At 45.3% G+C, this 22136-nt stretch overlaps 1 protein-coding gene across 1 annotated transcript in view; it reads left to right on the top strand.

Annotated features, from left to right (window-relative positions):
• The window catches only part of LOC143962290 (uncharacterized), a 315099-nt gene extending 300459 nt beyond the window's left edge, over positions 1–14640 (top strand). Inside the window, 1 exon segment of the mRNA XM_077471593.1 lies at positions 12490–14640. Within this exon segment, the coding sequence (XP_077327719.1) occupies positions 12490–13560 (1071 nt within the window). The 3' untranslated portion in view covers positions 13561–14640.
• Positions 14641–22136: the final 7496 nt, after the last annotated feature.

Genomic DNA, 22136 nt, shown 5'->3' with positions numbered 1-22136 from the left:
TTCTAGATCGAAGGGGAAACATGCAAGGAAAAAAAAACTGCATCTTTGCTTGCACATGATTGGATGATACAAATCATCAGCAGAGCTTCCCTTCAGACCTAGAGCAACTGGACTTCCATATGCACTTGTAGTGCACAGTATATCTGCCTTTAGTAAATTGACCTCACAAGTGGATGTAAACCTTCTTGTATACCAAGTGAAGAGAACAGCCTCAGACGATAGAGATGAAACAAATCCTCCTACGTACGTTTTTTATTTGTTTATCCGCTGTCTTCAGCTTCCTACATTCTTTAGAATTCTTGCATCCTGTTAGAATTTTTACTTCCCCTTTCAGGTGTAATAGCACCCACCCCCAACACATATTTCAGGCTGCTTTTATCTCCTGTCTCGGAGAACCTGTCAGATGTTATCATGCTGATAACAGAGGAACGAAACAGCAGAAAGACACGAGACTTGGTGCGTAGGAGACAGGGGCGGGCTGGGCCGGGGGGCAGGGTGGAAATTTCCCCCCAGGCCGGCGCCTACATTATCTTTAAAACGGCCGCTGCGCTGGCTGTTCATTTTTTTTTTTTCAGGATATGATGGGCGGCCTGGGTCACACAGTGTTAATAACGTCGGCCACGGTGGCTGCCAATTGGCTGGCTCAATGCTGCTGCCCAGCCTGCGCTGCATTGTGGGAGTTGTAGTCCGGCTGCGCTAAAGCTCCTGGAGGGGTGAGAGCAGCAGACTACAACTCCCATCTCCCAGGAGTCTCAGAGGCCAGCCAGGTGTGTCGCACATCAGGGGAGGGGACGCCCGGTGTCAAGAACGTCACGTTGCACGTGACCTGCTGGGCTTATGGGCGCTGACTCTAGGAGAGGCTAGCTGCAGTCTGCATTCTGCAGAGCAAATAAGAAATGATGAGACCTGCTTCAGGATCATCACCCCCCACCCCTGAAGAGTGGCAAGGACCTGGCTCAGTGTCTCCAGTCCTCACTGACACAACGCTCCCCAGCCTAAAGTAAGGCATCTGTGAGAACCTTTACATAATGGAATGGAATAGGAAAATCCCCTTCAGTAGTAAATTTTATTAATAATGCATAGCATTGTCATCATGACAATTTTAAATTTTGGCAGTGGCTGCTTTTGTTTTGTTTTTCTAGCACCCTCACCCCCCACCAGCGGACTTAACTAACACCCTCCCCCCGCACCAGCGGACTTACCTACCCCCCCCTCGCACCAGCGGACTTACTTAACCCCCCCGCACCAGCGGACTTCTCTAACGCCCTCCCCCCGCACCAGCGGACTTCTCTAACGCCCTCCCCCCGCACCAGCGGACTTCTCTAACGCCCTCCCCCGCACCAGCGGACTTCTCTAACGCCCTCCCCCCCGCACCAGCGGACTTCTCTAACGCCCTCCCCCCCCGCACCAGCGGACTTCTCTAACGCCCTCCCCCCCCGCACCAGCGGACTTCTCTAACGCCCTCCCCCCCCCGCACCAGCGGACTTCTCTAACGCCCTCCCCCCCCGCACCAGCGGACTTCTCTAACGCCCTCCCCCCCCGCACCAGCGGACTTCTCTAACGCCCTCCCCCCCCGCACCAGCGGACTTCTCTAACGCCCTCCCCCCCCGCACCAGCGGACTTCTCTAACGCCCTCCCCCCCCGCACCAGCGGACTTCTCTAACGCCCTCCCCCCCCGCACCAGCGGACTTCTCTAACGCCCTCCCCCCCCGCACCAGCGGACTTCTCTAACGCCCTCCCCCCCCGCACCAGCGGACTTCTCTAACGCCCTCCCCCCCCGCACCAGCGGACTTCTCTAACGCCCTCCCCCCCCGCACCAGCGGACTTCTCTAACGCCCTCCCCCCCCGCACCAGCGGACTTCTCTAACGCCCTCCCCCCCCGCACCAGCGGACTTCTCTAACGCCCTCCCCCCCCGCACCAGCGGACTTCTCTAACGCCCTCCCCCCCCGCACCAGCGGACTTCTCTAACGCCCTCCCCCCCCGCACCAGCGGACTTCTCTAACGCCCTCCCCCCCCCGCACCAGCGGACTTCTCTAACGCCCTCCCCCCCCCGCACCAGCGGACTTCTCTAACGCCCTCCCCCCCCGCACCAGCGGACTTCTCTAACGCCCTCCCCCCCCGCACCAGCGGACTTCTCTAACGCCCTCCCCCCCCGCACCAGCGGACTTCTCTAACGCCCTCCCCCCCCCGCACCAGCGGACTTCTCTAACGCCCTCCCCCCCCCGCACCAGCGGACTTCTCTAACGCCCTCCCCCCCCCGCACCAGCGGACTTCTCTAACGCCCTCCCCCCCCCGCACCAGCGGACTTCTCTAACGCCCTCCCCCCCCCGCACCAGCGGACTTCTCTAACGCCCTCCCCCCCCCGCACCAGCGGACTTCTCTAACGCCCTCCCCCCCCGCACCAGCGGACTTCTCTAACGCCCTCCCCCCCCGCACCAGCGGACTTCTCTAACGCCCTCCCCCCCCGCACCAGCGGACTTCTCTAACGCCCTCCCCCCCCCGCACCAGCGGACTTCTCTAACGCCCTCCCCCCCCCGCACCAGCGGACTTCTCTAACGCCCTCCCCCCCCCGCACCAGCGGACTTCTCTAACGCCCTCCCCCCCCGCACCAGCGGACTTCTCTAACGCCCTCCCCCCCCGCACCAGCGGACTTCTCTAACGCCCTCCCCCCCCGCACCAGCGGACTTCTCTAACGCCCTCCCCCCCCCGCACCAGCGGACTTCTCTAACGCCCTCCCCCCCGCACCAGCGGACTTCTCTAACGCCCTCCCCCCCCGCACCAGCGGACTTCTCTAACGCCCTCCCCCCCCGCACCAGCGGACTTCTCTAACGCCCTCCCCCCCCCGCACCAGCGGACTTCTCTAACGCCCTCCCCCCCCCGCACCAGCGGACTTCTCTAACGCCCTCCCCCCCCGCACCAGCGGACTTCTCTAACGCCCTCCCCCCCCGCACCAGCGGACTTCTCTAACGCCCCCCCCCCCGCACCAGCGGACTTCTCTAACGCCCTCCCCCCCCCGCACCAGCGGACTAGCCCAACCAATTCCCCCCTCCTCCTGCACTCACGGCCAGCAGCACAGACGCACACAGCAACCCCCTAGACCCCCCGGTCAGTGGACCGGACTGATCTGGGAGGACACTTGCCCGCTGCATGCGGGTGAATTGCAGCAAGATGCATATAGGGGGTGGAGAGGAGAGAGGGGGTGGCGCCCTAGTGCCCCTAATGGGCCCGCATTGCATTTTGGTTCTTCTGCTTTGAATGGAGCCCTCAGTGCTTTATGTAAATGTAACCCAGTCACACATTGAAGTGTATTTGGAAATTCAGACTCTGGGCAGTGGGCACTGAGGGCTAGGACAGACATGCAGAGATTTGCTATACTACATAGAACTGTGAGTTCGCTATCCCACAAGAATATATTCTTGCAATTGCCTGGAGAGATTTTGAGCTCCCAGTTCTGTATAGAGGGCTGTGAGGCTGACCCCCACATCCCATGGGCACTGGTGAGGCTGTGTTGATGGGCACTGATCAAACTGCACTAATGGGCATTTTCTGCACTGGTGAGGCTGCATTGATGGGCACTGATCAGGCTGCGCTGATGGGCACTGCACTGATTGGCACTGATTAGGCTGCATTGATATGGCTGCACTGATGGGTGGTACTGTCTGCATTGATGGGCACTGTCTACATTGGTGACCGTGAGGCTGCATTGATGGGCACTGATCTGTGTGTTTTGAGAGCTGTGCATGCTCTTGTATGTTTTGAAGCTAGACTTGTATACCAATGATGTATCTGGGAAGTAGGCATGTTGTTGCAGAATAATTTCCACCTATAGGCTCGGTTCTCATTGGCGCAATGCGGGAACCCTGCACATCCTCTGTTGCGGACCAAAAAAGGTTCTCTACGTGTTTGGTCTCAATGCAATGCAAATTCAGCCATACAAAATGTATGGCTGAATTCACATCACACAGACATTGCATGTGATCTGCACATAATGCAATATTATGCAATAATAGTTTATGCAATAGTACTTGCTTCTGTACTTTGGTTACATTTGCATTAAAAAGTATTTAAAAATAAATTGAATTACCACATTGTATCATATTTGTCTTGCTTCATAACATCAATCATCCGTTATAAAACCACGTGGGCATGGATGGTGAGCTGATTCGGTAGTTCAATGGGCCACTTGACTGGACTTGCCCCCCTGGCCTAAGGCTGCCAGCCCTCCCCTGGTAGGAGAGAGGTAAGTAAACACTACATACCCCGTATGTGCCTAGGTCAAATTTCATGAATTTTTATGCAACCTACTACAAAGAAAAAAGCGTTACTACAAGAAATACAGAAAGGGAATGCGCGCACACCTTCTAATTTAATAATAAAAATATTTTATATAAAAGTGGGTACTCACAAAATGCAACTGTCAAAAGGCCATAAAACAATGCATGGACATGCACAGAACACGGGGTACACAAAAAGTGTGTTCAAATTGCCAGCGAGATGACAGCTCCCAGCCACTTATTCCTGTTTGTAAACAAAACATATAGGGATTCCATTCATCTATAGCGACCATTCTCAACCAGGGTTCCTCCAGAGATGGCTAGGGGTTCCTTGAGCTGTGGCTGATTTACCTCCTGTTTGATGGTGCCTACATACTTTTGAGCCAATGCCAATTGGAGGAGACAGTGGTATGATACCAATGATCTTTATAACTCTCTGTATGAGGGCAATTCTTACCACTGCTGTAAAAAAGGGCATTGTTCTCACTGACCACCAAAGTAAGGGGCATTTTTCCCACTAACTCCCAATGAATGGGTTTTATCAGGGGTACACCCGAGACCTGAAAATTATTTTAAGGGTTCCCCTGGGGTAAAAAGGTTGAGAAAGGCTGATCTATAGCCATGTGCAGATTTAGATTAATTATTTCAATAATTTTGTTTAGTTAAATTAATTTAATGCACTTAATTCATTTTCGGAAATCCGATTTTAGTTTTTTCAAATTCTGGCATTCGAATTCCAGAAGGCGGTTATATTCTTATTTTCCCAAGTGTTCTTCCAGGACAGCCCTTGAGAGATGGAGCTCCTCCCATCGACACAGGAAACACATTGCCACAGTTCAAAAGGCGGTCCCTCAGGTCCCTGGTCAGTCATTTGTGTTTCCTCCGTCGGAGGAACATGTTGCCAGGAACCTGGAGGCCCCTCTCAGGGGCTGCCTGAGAACCTGCAAGCCTAAGGGACCGGGTCCTGGTTTATGGCTGCAGTTTGGGTCCATACCTTTTTTTCTTTGGCTCGGGTACCGTCCAGCTGAACCGGAGCAGACCCGTTACCCTCCTCCTTCCAGTGCCGAGGTGGCCAGGGGCAGAATGACGCCGGTTTCCCCCAGGAGTGGTGAGTGGAACCTTCCATCTTCCCTCCTCGTTGCAGGGGGTCGGAGACGCCGAGCGTTCACTTCCGGCGGAACCGCGTCATCACTGCGTGCCGAGACTTCCGGTTCCGGGTCTCTAAGGGTACAAGGAGGAGAGGGAGAGCCAGCGCTGTGCCTGTAAAGCCCGACCAGCGTCCAGCTATACCGGATTAGCGGCGGGATTCGGAGCGTCAGAGGGGGACCATGGAGGCTATTCCCCAGGATACTCCGGCGGAGACAGGCACCAGCCAAACCCAGGTAGGCTGCTGGGCATGCTATTACTCTGGTGGAGTGGTGGTGTTTGTAGGCTGGGCCCTGTAGTACCCCACGGTGGCGGTTTACTCACAGTGAGGTTGTTTGTTAGTGGTGATTCTAAGAGGGACATGGTGCTGACGCTAAGAAATCCTTTGTCTTCTTATTTTCAGGCTAAAGAGATGCCAAGGGAAGACAAGACAGGCCGCAAAAAGTGTCCTAATTGTGGGAATAGGTTGTCCTCTGGCTCTAACAAAGCCCTATGCAAGCAATGCATTGCAAGCTTGCTTAAATCTGAGGCAGATTCCCCTTTAGCAAAGTTTTTGGGCTCCTTTAAAGAGGAAATGGCGTCGACCTTTAAGTCCCTCCGGGAGTTAATCACTGACGTGGGATCAGCTGCAGCTGCCTCCACGAGTAAAACAACTATAATCTCATCCTCACCATGCCTTACAACACCCAGCTCAGGGGAGCCCCGTATGGTCAGGGAGCCTAGCCCCACGTTGATTAGCCCCGAATCCTCTGACACTGACTCGGGTCAGGAAGAGGATCAAGCAGCATCTAAAGCCTCAAAATATAGATTATCTCTCGAGGAAGTAGATGAGCTAATGGGGGCTATCTATGATACGCTGGAAATTGAGGAGGAAGAAACTCAGTTATCCAGACATGATCAAATGTATGAGGCTCTGGGGAAAAAGAAAGCAAGGGTTTTTCCTATACATAAGGTGCTTTCTGACCTTGTCCTTAAGGAGTGGTCTGAACCAGACAAGAAGGTTTTCTTTCCTAAATCCCTTAAGAGAAGGTTCCCTTTTGATGAGAGCCCAGAGGCGGTCTGGAATAAAAATCCAAAACTAGACGCCCCTCTGTCCAAAATCTCAAAGCAGGCTGATCTGGCCTTTGAGGATATGGGCCACCTGAAAGATCCCATGGACAGGAGAACAGACATTGTCTTAAAGAGGGCCTGGGATGCCTCTATGGCAGGCTTAAAACCAGCTCTAGCCACTTCCTGTGTAGCTAGAAACCTGGAGTTCTGGTTATCGCAACTACAAGAACACTTAAAGGCAGGCACTCCTAGGGGGGAGCTTTTGAAATCCTTCCCTATGCTCTTTAAGGCCACCAGTTTCATCTCTGACGCCTCCACGGACTCCGTTAAATTTACGGCTAAATCTGCAGCACTTTCAGTGGCAGCAAGGAGGTCAGTATGGATGAAAACCTGGGGGGGAGACACGGCGTCTAAAACCCGCCTGTGCAGCGTCCCTTTTACAGGAGACTTAGTCTTCGGGCCTGAATTAGACTCCGCCTTAGAAAGGACGGCGGACAAAAAGAAAACCTTTCCCGCAAAAAAGAAAAATTTTCAAAGAAAAATTTTTCGTCCCTTTAAGGAACCCTCTAAATCAGAGAAGAGTTCAACCCCCAAAAAACATTGGTCGGGACATAAAGGGAAAGGAAAAGGGGGCATACTGTTTAGCCGCCCCAATCAGGATCCCAAACCCCAGTGACGTCAGGGTTCCTGTGGGAGGAAGATTAAGCAAATTTCTTCCTCAATGGGAAGAGACAACCTCGAACGAGTTTGTCTTAAACATAATAAAAAGGGGTCATGCGCTGGAATTTCACAGCAACCCTCCTTCCAAGTTTCTGGTGACAAAGCTTCCAAGTCACTCAGAAAAGGCCAGGGCCTTACCTTTACTAATAGGGGAAATGGTAGATCAAGAAGTATTGACACCAGTCCCTATTCAGGAACAAGGGGACGGTTTTTACTCGCACATCTTTGTGGTAAGAAAACCGTCAGGGAGATTCAGACTAATTATGAACCTCCGTCCACTGAATCGCTCCATCCGTTACAAGAGATTTCGGATGGAGTCCATTTATTCCATAAAGAATCTCCTGCAGAAAGAGACATTTATGGCAACCCTGGACCTAAGGGATGCTTATCTGCACATTCCAATAAGGGAGGAATGCCAGAAATTCCTTCGGATGGCAGTGCAGATAGACACAAAGGTTTACCACTTTCAGTGCAGAGCACTTCCCTTCGGTCTATCATCCTCTCCGAGAATCTTTACCAAGGTTCTCGGAGAGGCTTTAGTTCCTCTGAGGCTTCAATCAGTCTCAATTATTCCCTACCTAGACGATCTGCTCCTAACAGCCCACTCAGAGAGTCGTCTTTCTCAGGACCTAGAATTGACTCAACTCAGTCTGAGTCGATTAGGGTGGATTGTCAGTCAGGAGAAATCCAAGACAACCCCAACACAGGAGATCCTGTATCTGGGGTACTGGATCAAGTCTGTAGATCAGAAAATTATACTGCCGGAAGAAAAGATTTTGAATCTGTGGCAGAGAATATCTTTTCTTCAATGCAGCCCCAAGTGTACGGTGAGGGAAGTAATGTCGGTCTTAGGTCTTATGACGGCAGCCATTCCAGCCGTACAATGGGCCAGGTTCCATCAAAGAGAACTTCAGGGTTTTCTGTTAGAACAATTAAAAGGCAGAGATCTGGAGGAGGAGGTATCGATCCCCTCAAGGGTAAAACGCTCCCTCTGGTGGTGGAAGGACAGGGAGAACCTAAACAAAGGGGTTCATTGGGTCCTTCCTATCACTTCAACACTAACAACGGATGCGAGCAGTTGGGGCTGGGGAGCCCACCTAGGCTCAAGCTGGGTCCAGGACAAGTGGACCCCAGAGGAGAAATGTTTCTCTTCCAATTGGAAAGAACTAACAGCAATCCTGAGAGCTGTTCTAGCTTTCCACCCCGCAATACAGGGTCACCATCTACAAGTCCGTTCAGACAATACGACGGCTGTAGCATACATAAACAAACAAGGAGGAACCAGAAGTCCTCGTTTGATGTTGGTAGCCAGACGCATTCTCCAGTGGGCAGAAGCCAATCTGGAATCCATTTCTGCAGTTCACCTGAAAGGGGAGCTGAACAACAAGGCGGACTTCTTGAGTCGACAGAGGATTTCGAACCAAGAATGGTCCTTACACCCAGAGGCATTCAATCTCATAACAGCTCACTGGGGAGAACCAGAGGTAGACCTTTTTGCGAGCAAGAAAAATGCAAAGGTTCCCAATTTTTTCTCGCTAAACCCAGGAGATCAACCCCTGGCGGTAGATGCCTTGCAAGCTCCATGGACTTTCAGTCTGGCGTATGCATTTCCCCCTCTTCATCTCATTCCGAGGGTCCTAGCAAGATTCCTCAAGGAAAAAACCTGTTTGATTCTAGTAGCACCTTTTTGGCCCAGGAGACCGTGGTTCACAACGTTGCTACAATTGACAGACTGTCTGCCTCTAAGACTTCCCTACAGACAGGACCTCCTGTCGCAGGGACCTCTTTACCATCCACAGGTCGCCACACTGAAGCTGTCAGCGTGGTTACTGAGGAGGAAATCTTAAGGAGTAAGGGCCTGTCAGACGAGGTAATTGCGACCTTACTACAGAGTCGCAAACCAGTCACGAGAGCTATTTACAAAAAAGTCTGGAAAAAATTCAATAGCTGGCTGAATGGCCGGGACATAAATACGGCTAATATTCTACAGTTTTTACAGGAAGGTGTAAACAAGGGTTTAACCCTAAGTACTATTAAAGTACAGATAGCTGCCTTAAGTGTATACCTAGATGAACGCTTACAGGAAAATCCTTTTGTCGCTAGATTCTGTAAGGCAGTCGCTAGACGCAAGCCAGTCAGAATCACAAAAGTCCCATCCTGGGATTTAGCAGTTGTGCTAAAAGCTTTCTTGGGGTCACCCTTTGAGCCTATCTCAGAGGCCTCCCTAAGGCTTATTACCTTTAAGACAGTTCTCCTGGTGGCAATCACTTCAGCCCGTAGGGTCAGTGAAATCCAAGCACTTTCCATCAGGGAACCATTCCTACAGATCCTAGAAGACAGAGTCATTCTAAAGACAGACCCTGGGTTCTTACCAAAGGTAGCATCTAGCTTCCATAGGTCCCAAGATATTGTCCTCCCTTCATTTTGTCAAAATGCAGCAAATGAGAAAGAGGAACGTTTTCATTTATTGGATGTGAGGAGGTGTATTCTAGAATATCTTAAAATAACAAATCCATTCAGAATCTCAGACTCCCTTTTTGTCCTTTTTTCCGGACAGCGTAGGGGACAGAAAGCTTCAAAAGTAACCATAGCTAGATGGATTAGGCTAGCTATAGCAGAGGGGTATAAGGCCTTGAATAGAGATCCTCCTGAGGGTGTTAAAGCTCACTCAACAAGAGCGTTGTCTGCATCCTGGGCAGAAAGAGCTGGTGCCACCCCGGAGCAGGTATGTAAAGCAGCCACATGGTCAAGCTTTTCCACCTTTACAAGGCATTACCGACTGGACTTAATGTCTAGTCAGGATCAGGCCTTTGGGAGGAAAGTCCTCCAGGCCGTGGTCCCCCCCTAATCTGGTAAGTACTTGGGGATCCTCTCAAGGGCTGTCCTGGAAGAACACTTGGGAAAACTGGAGTTAGTACTTACCGGTAACTCCTTTTCCGGTGGTCTTCCAGGACAGCACGATCCCACCCTTTATTTGATTGTAGTGATGTACTAATGTTATTACCTGTTATGGTTTATATGTTTTTCAGTTCCATCCTTCGGTTCTTGGTGAATGACTGACCAGGGACCTGAGGGACCGCCTTTTGAACTGTGGCAATGTGTTTCCTGTGTCGATGGGAGGAGCTCCATCTCTCAAGGGCTGTCCTGGAAGACCACCGGAAAAGGAGTTACCGGTAAGTACTAACTCCAGTTTTCTAGTCTAAATTATTCTAATAAGTTGTATTCAAATTTGAATTTCGCAAAACTGTTTAATTTGTTTCTATTCTATTCAATTCTATGCTATTCTGTTCTTCTCTTCTATTCCTTTCTATGCTCTTTTATTTTTATATTCTATTCCTTTATTTTCTATTAAATTTTATTCTGTTTTTTATTCTCATTTAAATAGTTTCTCTTCTTTTCTATTCTATTCCTTTTTATTTTCTACTTTATTCTATTCTTGTATTAAAATTTTGTTTTGTTCTTTCTGGTTTGCTTAGATTTGTCACTATTGGAAATTTGGAAATGCGAAAACACACCCAAACAAGTTTAACCACTTAAAGACCGCCCCCTGCATTTATACTATTGCATGAATCAACATACCTGTTCATTGTTTCATGCAATAGATGCTGCGGGTGCATGCGCCCGCTGCAAAGCGGAGAAGCCAATCAGCGTGTCCGGAAGACCCGATGTCCGCCAGCCACCCGGGATCACTCCACAGAGAGGTAGAATGGGGATCTGCGTATATAAATAAGGCAGATCCCCGTTCTGACAGGGAAATACACAAAATCTTCTGTTCCTAATAATCAGGAACAGCGATATCTGTGTTCTTCCTGTCAGTCCATCCCCCACACAGTTAGAAAACACTAGCAGGGAACACGCTTAACCCTTTCATCGCCTCTTATGTTAACCCCTTCCCTGCTAGTGTTTATACACTGATCAGTGCATTTTTATTTATTTTTTTTGTACTGATCACTGTATTGGTGTCACTGGTCCCCGAAAAGTGTCAATTTATGGTCAGATTTATCCACTGCAATGGCGCAGTCCCGGTAAAAATTGGTGATCACAGTCATTACTAGTAAAAAAAAAAAAAAAAACTTCCATAAAAATATACCATAGTTTGTAAACTCTTTAACTTTTGCGCAAACCAATCAACATACACTTATTGGGATTTTTTTTTCTAAAAAAATATGTAGAAGAATACACATTGGCCTAAATTGATGACATGTTTTTATTATTTTTTTGTTTTTTTCCTTTTTTTATTCTATATGTATTATAGCAGAAAGTAAAAAATATATACAGATTTTTTTGTGTTTTTGTTTTTTCAAAGGTCTCTTTTTTTGTTTATAGCGCAAAAAATAAAAACCACAGAGGTGGTGAAATACCACCAAAAGAAAGCTCTATTTGTGGGGGGGGGGGAGGGGAAAGGACATCAATTTTGTTTGGGTAACAACATCTCACGACCGCGATTGTCAGTTAAATTAAGGCAGTGCAGCATTGCAAAAAATGGCCTAGTCATTAAAGTGGAGGTCCACCCTAAAGTGGACCTTCCGCTCATTGGAACCCTCCCCCCCCCCCTCTGGCGCCACAATTGGCACCTTTCAGGGGGGAGGGGGGTGCAGGTACCTGTACAGTACAGGTATCTGCACCCACTTCCGGCGTAGATTCTGCAGAACGTACGCCCCTTTCCGCAGAATCTACGCCCCTTTCCGAAGGTCCCCCCGCTGCCTGCTGGGAAACACACGGATCCCAGAGACAGCGGGGACCATCCTTATTGCGCAGCGCGACTTGCGCATGCGCAGTAGGGAACCGGGAAATGAAGCTGAAAGGCTCCACTTCCTGATTCCCATACCCAAGATGGCGGCGGCAGCACCCGAGAGACGATTGAGAGATCGGCTTCGGGTGCGGGTAAGTCTCCCTATTTTAAAAGTCAGCAGCTGCAGTATTTGTAGCTGCTGGCCTTTAAAAAATAAAAAAAATAAAAACGGCGGACTCCTAGCGGACTCCCGCTTTAAGGGCGTAAATCTTTCCGGGGCTGAAGTGGTTAAACTAACGCCAATCATGTGAGTAGGGCTGGTGACATGACTGGTTGTTAAAGACTCCACGGTGCCTGCACCCACCAGCATCCATAACAATTATTGATGGTGTGAAGCTGTAATGTACAATAATGGTAGTAATATTGCTATTATACATAGTGGTGGTATTGCCAAACTCCTGAACAGCCAAGGTTCGGGGCCAGACTTGTTTATCATGCTTAAACTATGTATTTTCCTTTCCTTAACAGGTGGTCCGAGAAGTGCATTACTCTAAGCCGATCTTCAGCAGCACGTGATGACCCACAATGGAGATATGTGTTCTGAACATGAAGACGTTTTAAATTTGAATTCAAATGAGACAGTTCCGCAAATTCATACCACGGAGAAAGCGCGTTCATGGTTTCAATTGGAAGCATGCCTCAAAAACAATCAAAGTGTTCCCCTGAGGATGCACACAGACGAGAAGCCATTTAAATGTTCAGAATGTGACAAGTGCTTTGCAAAAAATTCATTTCTTATTAAACACCAGCAGACACACACAGTTGAGAAGCCATTTAAATGTTCAGAATGTGGCAAATGCTTTACAGGAAAGACGGGTTTTGTTATACACCAGAGGATTCACATTGGAGAGAAGCCATTCACCTGTTCCGAATGTGGCAAGAGCTTTTCAAAAGAGGCGAAACTTGCTGAACACCATAGGATTCACACAGGAGAAAAGGCCTTTAGATGTTCCACCTGTGGTAAGTGCTTCACTCACAAGGGAGATTTTATTAAACACCAGAGGATTCACACAGGAGAGAAGCCATTTGGATGCTCAGAATGTGGTCTGTACTTTGCGCAAAAGCACAATCTTACTGTACACCAGAGGATTCACACAGGAGAGGAGCCATATAAGTGTCTGGAATGTGGCATTTCCTTCGCTAGAAGGGTGACTCTTACAAACCATAAGAAGATTCACAGAGGAGAGGAGCCATTTAGATGTTCGGAATGTGACCTGGGCTTTATAAAAAAGTCACATTTCATTAGACACCAGAAAATTCACAAAGTAAAGAAACCATTTAAATGTTCTACATGTGACAAATGCTTTAAAGGCAAGAGAGCTTTTCTTAAACATCAGGCGATCCACGCAGCGGAGAAGCCATCCGGAAACTTTGAACAAGAAATCCAGGTCAGCTCATTAGATCAGGACTCCCTCCCATCATATGATGGCTGTAGTATAACACAACCGTGGGGAGAAAACTGTACTTGCCTTACCACTGGCTTCTGCACTGGGCAGGATTGCATCACAAGTCTTCCACTGGACTTGGAAATGCTGGATGACTCAAATCTTGAAATTCAATCTGATCTGTTTTTATGAGATTTGTCATCTTTTTAATTCCCAAGCCCTAGATAGAAGGGTCGTGATGTCGGCCTCCTCTAGGCTACGTTTTAAAGTCATGAATTATACAAATTTTAAAAATAAAAGTTTCACACTCCATATTACAACCCTATTGTGATCTACCATAAAGAACTGAAGTAGTCCGATCATACCTTAGCAAAACACATTTTATACTTGCATGAAGCATCTCTGTTTAGTATTCGGAATAAGCATATGGACATACAGTGTTCTGTTAAAGCGGTCTGGCCCGATCTACGCCGAGGGAGCTGACATGTTCGACATGTGCGTTTCTTCCGGGTATCGCGGCTCCGGTGCTGTGAGTGGCCCGGAGCCTCGACATCGTCCCTCCCGCGCATGAACGCGGGAGATTTCTTCCCGGCAGGGTCCGGCGTCTGCCGGACTTTCAGACGAGAATCCCTTGTGCGCATGCGCCGCTGCAGTCAGCGGTGCATTGCGAGAGGAATATCTCCTAAACCTTCTTATAGGCTTTCCTGTAGGTTAAAGTCCCAAAATTGACTATACAACCACTTTAAGGGGCATTTTTTAATACAATAGTAATTGTTACATTCGCTGAGAGTGAATCATATCGCTGTACATTTAAAATACATTCACTGAGAAAAGTCACCTGCAGTTAATCTTTGGTGAATGCCACATTTACTGCTTTCTAGTCTTCATAAAATTACTGTATCTGTCAGTTCTAAAAGATGTGTTTAAATTGGAGAATTTACAGTACCAACATTACTTAAGATAATAAAGTAATGTTTAGTGAGTGTGTTGTGTGTTTTATTTTTTTGGGGAGGTTCTTGGTGTTTATACATTAGCTTTTCTTCTGCCAATATGGTCTTGCAGTCATATTTTTTCTTTGCAATGTATATAAAAAAACCTGTAAAATAAAAATGCATTGTTTTCTATTTTGAGCAGTGTTTTTGGAAAAAAAAATGTTTTATTGTAAATAAAAAAAAAAAAAATACAATTTATTTGATTTTGTTCTGTATAGAATGACACTAAAAAAAATTTATCCTGGTACAGAGCTTGGAAATGTTATTTGCAAATGGGGGGGGGGGGGAGTCTTTTTTTTAACTGTGATGTATGTTTTGTTGTGTCATTTTATTTTTTTTCTTTGGTAATGGAAAAAATTATGCAGGAAGGGGGGGATACATTTTAATTACAGTATTAGAGTTGACTATATCATATTGGCGTTGATAAAGGGTTAAATATATTTCTGTTTTAAAAAAAAATTGCATATAAGGTTTCTTATGCAGACCAAAGGTCACACCTTTTGATGTACATACAAGTGAAATAATAAATACGATGTAATAATTAATTGTTACATTATTATAATCTATGACCTTATTAGCACTGGAGTGGCTTCTTTTTGGCATTGTAACACCCAGCAGTTCCCAACTCTCATCTAGTCAGCTGGTAATTACCTGTAATAGCGACGTGTAAGCAGTTGCAGAAGAAGAGGAACAGAATGTAAGACCCCATACATGATCGGAGATTCCGCCAGCAAAAGCCGGATGTGAGCTTTTGGTCAGAAATTCCGACTGTGTGTATGCTCCATCGGATTTTTGCTTGCAGAATTCCTGCCAGCAACAGATTGAGAGCAGGTTCTCAATTTTTCAGTCGGAAATTCCGATCGTCTGTACCAATTCCGACGTGCAAAATTCCTACGCATGCTCGGAAACGATTTGACGCATGCGCTTAAGCATTGAACTTCATTTTCTCGGCTCGTCATAGTGTTGTACATCACCGCATTCTTTTTTTTTTTTTTTTAATTCTTTATTTTCATAATATAGTGATACAGTCTTTCATTTCTAGACACATACACATCTACATCTTATATTTAAACCAAGCCGTTCATAATTTCATCGTGCTAGATTTCTCCTATTCCATTACCTATTTCCTTATATTCACTATTATTATTTTTTTTTTTTTTTTCCCCCTTAACCTGGTATAGCCCTGGTTATTTATCTTTGAAGAAAAAGAAGCAAATAATAAAACAACAGGAAATAAGAAAACGAAGAGAGAGAAAAATAAATAAATAAATAATAAAATGTTCTCCTTTCACCTCCTCCTCCTCTCTCATCCCCCTCCTCCCCCACCCCTCCCCAAGAAAGAAAAAGAAAAAAAAACGAAAACAAACAGGGATCAGCATCTACTGGTTTTGTTCCCTATATAAAATATAGGGTTTCCATACTTCATGATACCTATCTTCTTGCTCTTTCAGTATCATAGTCAGATTTTCCATTTGTTGAATCTCCGATACCCTGCTCATCCATTGTGATTTGGTTGGAGCCAGCGTCGTTTTCCATAAAACTGGGATGCATGCTTTTGCTGCTGTAAGCAAATGCCTTAAGAGAGATTTTTTATATTTTTCTATAGATAACGGAACATCGTGCAATAGAAAAGCCGCCGGATTTTCCCCAAGAGACACATCTGTTATTTCCTTTACTGTTTCCGATACCATCTTCCAGAAATCTTTTACCCCGGTACACTCCCAGAAAATATGTAATAAGGTTCCCTCGGCTCTCTGGCAGCGCCAACACAAATTTGATACTTGTGGGTATATCCGGTGCAATACTTCTGGGGTCCTATACCATCTAGACAAAATTTTGTAGCCCCCTTCTTGGTATCTAGTTGCTATCTACGCCTTATGTGTGAAGATGAAGATCTTATTTTTCTGTAAGTCTGAGAAAGTGACTCCCAGGTCCCTCTCCCATGCTCGTATAAAAGTTAAGTCTTGTGAAGCTTCTTGTTCCATCCGCAATACGTACATTGATGAGAGGGAATGTTTCAGTGGTTCACCTTTTAAGCATATCTGTTCAAACTCAGATAATGTCCTGATCACCGGTATTCTCTGCCTACTTATTCGCAGAAACGCATTTAACTGTACTAAATGGGTCCAAGTCCTCCCTAAATTCTTGTTCGATCTCTTCCTTATACATTACATGATTATCAATTGAGAAATGTATAATCCTACTGATTCCCTTTTGTCTTAAATCCCTAAAAACCTTATCTGTTAAACCTGGCTGAAAACCAGGAGTGCCCAGTACTGGTATCATAGGGCTTGGATGTTCTGATATCCTGGTCTTCTTAAATAGCTTTTGGACTACCTGTAGTGTGGCACCCACTGTCGGATGTCTCCGTACTTCCTGTGGTATTTCTACATCTGAGAGCCACACTATTCCTTCCAATGGTATCGGGATTATTGCTTGTTCCATATCGATCCAAGGTTTTTCTTTTTGAATTCTACACCAATCTATTACCCGTGTTAGATGTGATGCCTCATAGTAGCCTACTGGATCTGGGAATCCTACCCCTCCTCTCTCTTTAGGTAATATCAGAATATCCCTACGTATTCTCGCTTTTTTACCTGCCCATATAAATTTTATGAATCTTGATCTCAAATATCTTCCCGGGAGCTTTATCGGTAGAGTTTGGAACAAATATAACAACCTCGGCATTACGTTCATTTTGATTATATTGATTCTCCCAAACCATGTAAAAACCGTTTTGTCCCAACGTTCTAGATCTAGCTTAATCTGACGTATTAATGGGATAAAGTTTAGTTCCAACAGTCTGTTCAACTTGTTTGATATTTTAGTCCCTAAATAACATATGTGGGAATCCGTCCATCTAAACGCGAAATGCGCCGCTAGCTGAGATTTCATTTCATTATTCATTTCTACTCCCATCGCTTCCGATTTGCTATAATTTACTTTAAAGTTAGATATCTCTCCATATATGCGAAGCTCCAGTAACAAAGAAGGTAAAGAAATCCCTGGGGAGGTTATAAAAAACATCAGATCGTCCGCATATGCGGCCAATTTATGTTCATCATTTTTTCTTATTGAAATGCCCTGAATATCCGGGTTAGCCCGGATTGTTCTCAAAAAGGGTTCTAATGTAAGAATAAATATGATAGGGGAGAGTGGACATCCCTGACGCGTTCCATTCCTTATACAGAATGGTTCAGACATTGTCTCATTTATTTTTACCCTAGCTTTTGGGCAGGAATATAAACTATCAATCCAATTCTGTATCCCCTTTTTCAATCCTATATGCTGTAGCGTTACTCTCAGGAATGTCCAGTCGACCCTATCAAATGCCTTTTCCGCATCTGCCGATATAAGTACTAGCGGTTTTTGATAGTGTTGTGCTATATATAGAGCATCAATAACTCTCTGCGTATTTTCTCTTCCCTCCCTGCCAGGGGTAAAACCTACTTGATCTGGATGTATTAATGCTGGAATAAATGGCAAGAGTCTATTCGCTAGTATTTTTGTTAAAATCTTAAGGTCTACATTTAATAAGGAAATTGGGCGGTAACTGGCACATTGAGTTGGGTCTTTCCCTTCTTTTGCAATCACTGTTATATGAGCCATTAGTGTTTCTGGTCGCATCCTTTGCCCCTCTCGTATTGAGTTATAAGCCTCTATGAATTTTGGTGCCAATTTTTCAAAAAAGATCTTATAATAAAGTAATGTATACCCATCCGGGCCAGGGGCCTTTCCGGGTTTCATTTCTTTAATGGCTTCTGACAGTTCCTCTACTGTAATTGGTCCATCTATGTTTTCTGCTTCTTCTTCGAGAAGCTTGGGCATTCCCGATGCCATTATATATTCTTTTGCCTTTTCCTCTCTAGAAGGTAACCCCACCTTTGGCCGTCGATCTTCAATTTGATATAGGGTAGTATAGTAATCTCTAAATGCTTTCGCGATAGCCTGTGGTGAGTTAACTAACACATCTCCTTGGGTTTTAATTCTCCCAATATAATTTCGTGCTCTCGTTTCTCTGAGCGCATTTGCCAGCACTCTGCTGGGTTTATTTCCATATTCATAATATATTTGTCTGCACCGAGTTAATTTTGCTTTTGCTTTATCCGTCAATAACAAGTTCAATTCTTCCCGTAACCTCAATAATTTTTCTTCAGTTTGTTGCAACTGCGATTTCTTATGTACTGATTCGAGTGTCCGGATCTCTTCCAGCAGAGTATCTAGTTTAGCGCCCAGAGCCCGTTTCCTTTGTGCTCCTAAAGAGATAAGAATTCCCCTGATATAACATTTGTGTGCTTCCCATCTACATAGCGGGGTTACCTCCTCTGATTCATTTGCTATAAAAAATAGTTCCAATTCCTGGGCTATCTGGTTCTCGTACTCTGGTTCTCTCAGGAGTGTCTCATTCATCTTCCAGTTCCATTCTCGCGGGACTTTCTCTCCCCATTCCATAACACTATTAGTTGGTGCATGATCTGACAGCGTAAATGATCCTATGGACGCCTCCTTTACACATGTCAATGCGCTTTGGGATATAAAAATATAGTCTATTCTAGTATATGTTTTATGTTTAGCTGAAAAAAAAGTATAATCTCTTTCCTGTACATGGAGAATTCTCCATGTATCTATTAACTGCAAATCCTGTAACATTTTCTTCACTCTGCGCAATTTCACTGCAGATAGATGAGAGACTCCCTTTGATACATCCAGAGCCGGGTCTAATGCGATATTCAGGTCCCCTCCCAGCATCAAAATCCCTTCCTTATTTTGGTATACCAGATTCAGATATGCCTCAAGTACCGCGATCTGGCCCTCGTTCGGTAGATACATATTCACTAGTGTTACTTTTTGTTCTTGTAGAATACCTTTAACAATCAGAAGTCGTCCTGCCTCATCAGTAATTGTCTTACATTCTTTCCATGATATTTGATTTGAAATCATAATTGATACTCCATTTGCCTTTGTAGTCTGAGCCGCGCTATGATATACTGTAGTAAATCTCCTATTTCCCAATTTTGGGATTTTATCCTTTCTAAAATGTGTCTCTTGTATGAAAACAATTTGGGTCTTCAATCTTCCTAGTTCCGTTAACAATCTAGTACGTTTCTCTGGGCTGTTTAACCCTTTTACGTTATAGGAAGTCAGTTTTATCCTAGTCATCTTTTATCGCTTGGCTACAACCGAATCTCAACACCGAGAATCCAAATAACTGGGAGGAGGGGAGGGGGTGATGAGGAGGAGGAAGAGAAGAAAACAGAGAGGCAGAGAAAAAGGAAAGGAAAAAAAAAAAAAAAAAAAAGTATCCCAGGACCAGACAGACTCAAGGCCCTAGGTAATGTAAAATCTAGGCGTTAGCAGGCTCTCTACTGCTAAAAATCTACCCGCCAATTGCCTAGTTGAAAGAAATAAAAATTTAAGACGCCTCTGGCTATCCTCCCCTAGAAGGAGAGGCATCTAACTTATGGAAAGTGAATAAGCAAGACAGCGATCTGAGCTCTGTTAGCAATCCATATGCACCCTTTAACCTGTCATACCATCAACCCTTTTTTAATGTATCGAAATTTTTAGCTATTCTATCTTTTGCATTTTAATAACCTCTTTACATCCCTATCTATCCCAGCCCCCCCCTCCCTTCTCCTTTTCTTCTTTCCTCTTTTCCTCTCCTCCCATTGCCCCCATTACTTTGTATTTATTAGATTCCGGGGGAGAGATAATAACAAAAAAACAAAAACAAAAAAAAACATATATTTATATGGGGAATACCTCCAAGCGGGTCTCTATATTATTATATTTTTCCTGCATTACTATTCATTCTTTCACTCTCTACTCTTATTTTCAGCATCTCCCTTTTTCTTTTTTTCTCTTTTTTCCCTTTCCCCTCTCCTCTCCTCCTTACCTCTCCTCCTCTCTTTCCTCCCTCTTCTCTCCATATCTCCCATGTCCAGCTACTCAGTCAGATAAGGAGATTGGTCCCGTCATCAGGGCGCTAAGAAAACTCTATTTCCCCTATACCCCCCTTCCCTCCCCCCTCAATCCGTATCCACCAGTGAATCCCTCATCTCTGTATTATACCCTTATCCTAGTGATAACATATCATATTTATTCCCCCTACGTGACCTTCTGGTTGAGAGGGGTTAATTCAACCAGAGCAACCCCCCAAAAAAAAAAAAAACACAAATAAAAAAAAGAGATGTTTCCCTTTAAACACCCAATCGTGTACTCATCTAATATCCAATTTTACAACATCAATCACAATTCAAAGACATACCTCTCTATGAGAGGAAGAAAAAAAAAAAAAAAATGTTATATTTATATACCCAAAGTATATTATTATCAACCTATCTATAGTGCAATATTTTATTTTATTTATTCCTATACCTTTAATATCTCCCCCATCCCTTAAACTTTATTATACTATATTTAATTTAATTATAACACCTCTTAGTGTCTCTTATCCCACCTACCCTCCTCACCTCCCCCCTTCCCAGCACCCCTATACCTGGGTCCCACCCCCCCCCTCTTCGCCTCCTATTCGCCTCCTATTCCCCTTCATGGGATATATTCCGTTTTCTGTTTTCTCCCCCCCCCTCAGAGGTCCCCCCCCCCCCCCAAAAAAAAAAAAAATACAATAAAAAATTCCATGGATAGCTAATCTCAAAAATGCATATTCCCAAACCCAGACTTAATAAAATTCCATTTATACTAGGATCCAAAAGTAGATCCTCATTACGCCTTCCTGATACTTAAACACAAAATTTATAATCATACGTATAATAAATTCTTTTTTACACTTTAACAAATCATAATACTTTAAATCTATTAATTTCCCCCAAAAAAAAAACACAAAAAAAAAAAAAAAAAAAACATTTTTTCTTTGTAAATTCATTTTGATTTATCTCGATCAGTCCATACTGATTTCTTCTTCCTATGATGGGCTTGGTCTAGATCTCTCCCTCTGCCATAAATTTTGTTGGGAGGGTCGTTCCAATAATTCTGTCCAATTTGGTACTTCAATAGCCTCTGCGCCCAGGAAAAAGAAGAGGTTTGGGAGTTGGGTCGTTTCCCTTAAATTGAAGCTTTGTCCCCCCTTTTTCACTACTACTGCCAATGGGTGACCCCATTATATGTAGCTCCTTGGCTTATCAGATAGTCTAGTAGGGGCTTTAGCATCCTTCTCCTCATTTTAGTTTGTCCACATATATCCGGATATATTTGTATTTCACTTCCTTCAAACTTTACTGTTCCCTCTTGCCAAGCCGCTCTTAGTATGTCCTCTTTTACCCTGTAAAAGTGTACCCGGCATAAAACATCTCATGATTTAAACCGTGCAGGAACATGCATCCTGGGAATCCGATGCACCCGGTCAAGCTCAATCTGAGTGTTCGGGGGATTGTGCAGCATTTGGTTTAGGATAGTTGTCACTATATCTCTTAGGGTGTCCCCCTCGCTTCCCTCAGGGATCCCCCTAATCCGGATATTGTTCCTCCTACTTCTATTTTCTGTTTCTTCAGAATGCAGTTGTATCATAGCCATTTGCTGATGTTGTTTATTTAATTTGTCCTCCATAGCCACCAGCCTTATGTCAGTCAAATTATTTATCCTTTCTAGATTGCACACTCTACTATCAACCGCTGTGATATTCTCCCGTGCCTCCTTAATTTCTTCTTTCAGTGAACCCACTATGCCAGCCAGAAGTTTTTGTATATCTTCCTTCGTTGGGAGAGCCTGAATAAGCTGTCTAATATCCGGCTCATTCCCCTGCTCCTGTGTATTACA

This window comes from Lithobates pipiens, unplaced genomic scaffold (genome assembly GCF_037356315.1).
Source record: "Lithobates pipiens isolate NorthernLeopardFrog02 unplaced genomic scaffold, aLitPip1_a1.2 Scaffold_8, whole genome shotgun sequence".
In the NCBI taxonomy this organism is placed as follows: domain Eukaryota; kingdom Metazoa; phylum Chordata; class Amphibia; order Anura; family Ranidae; genus Lithobates; species Lithobates pipiens.
The sequence above is the reverse complement of the archived record's forward strand: the minus strand, read 5'-3'. Positions and strand labels throughout refer to the sequence as shown.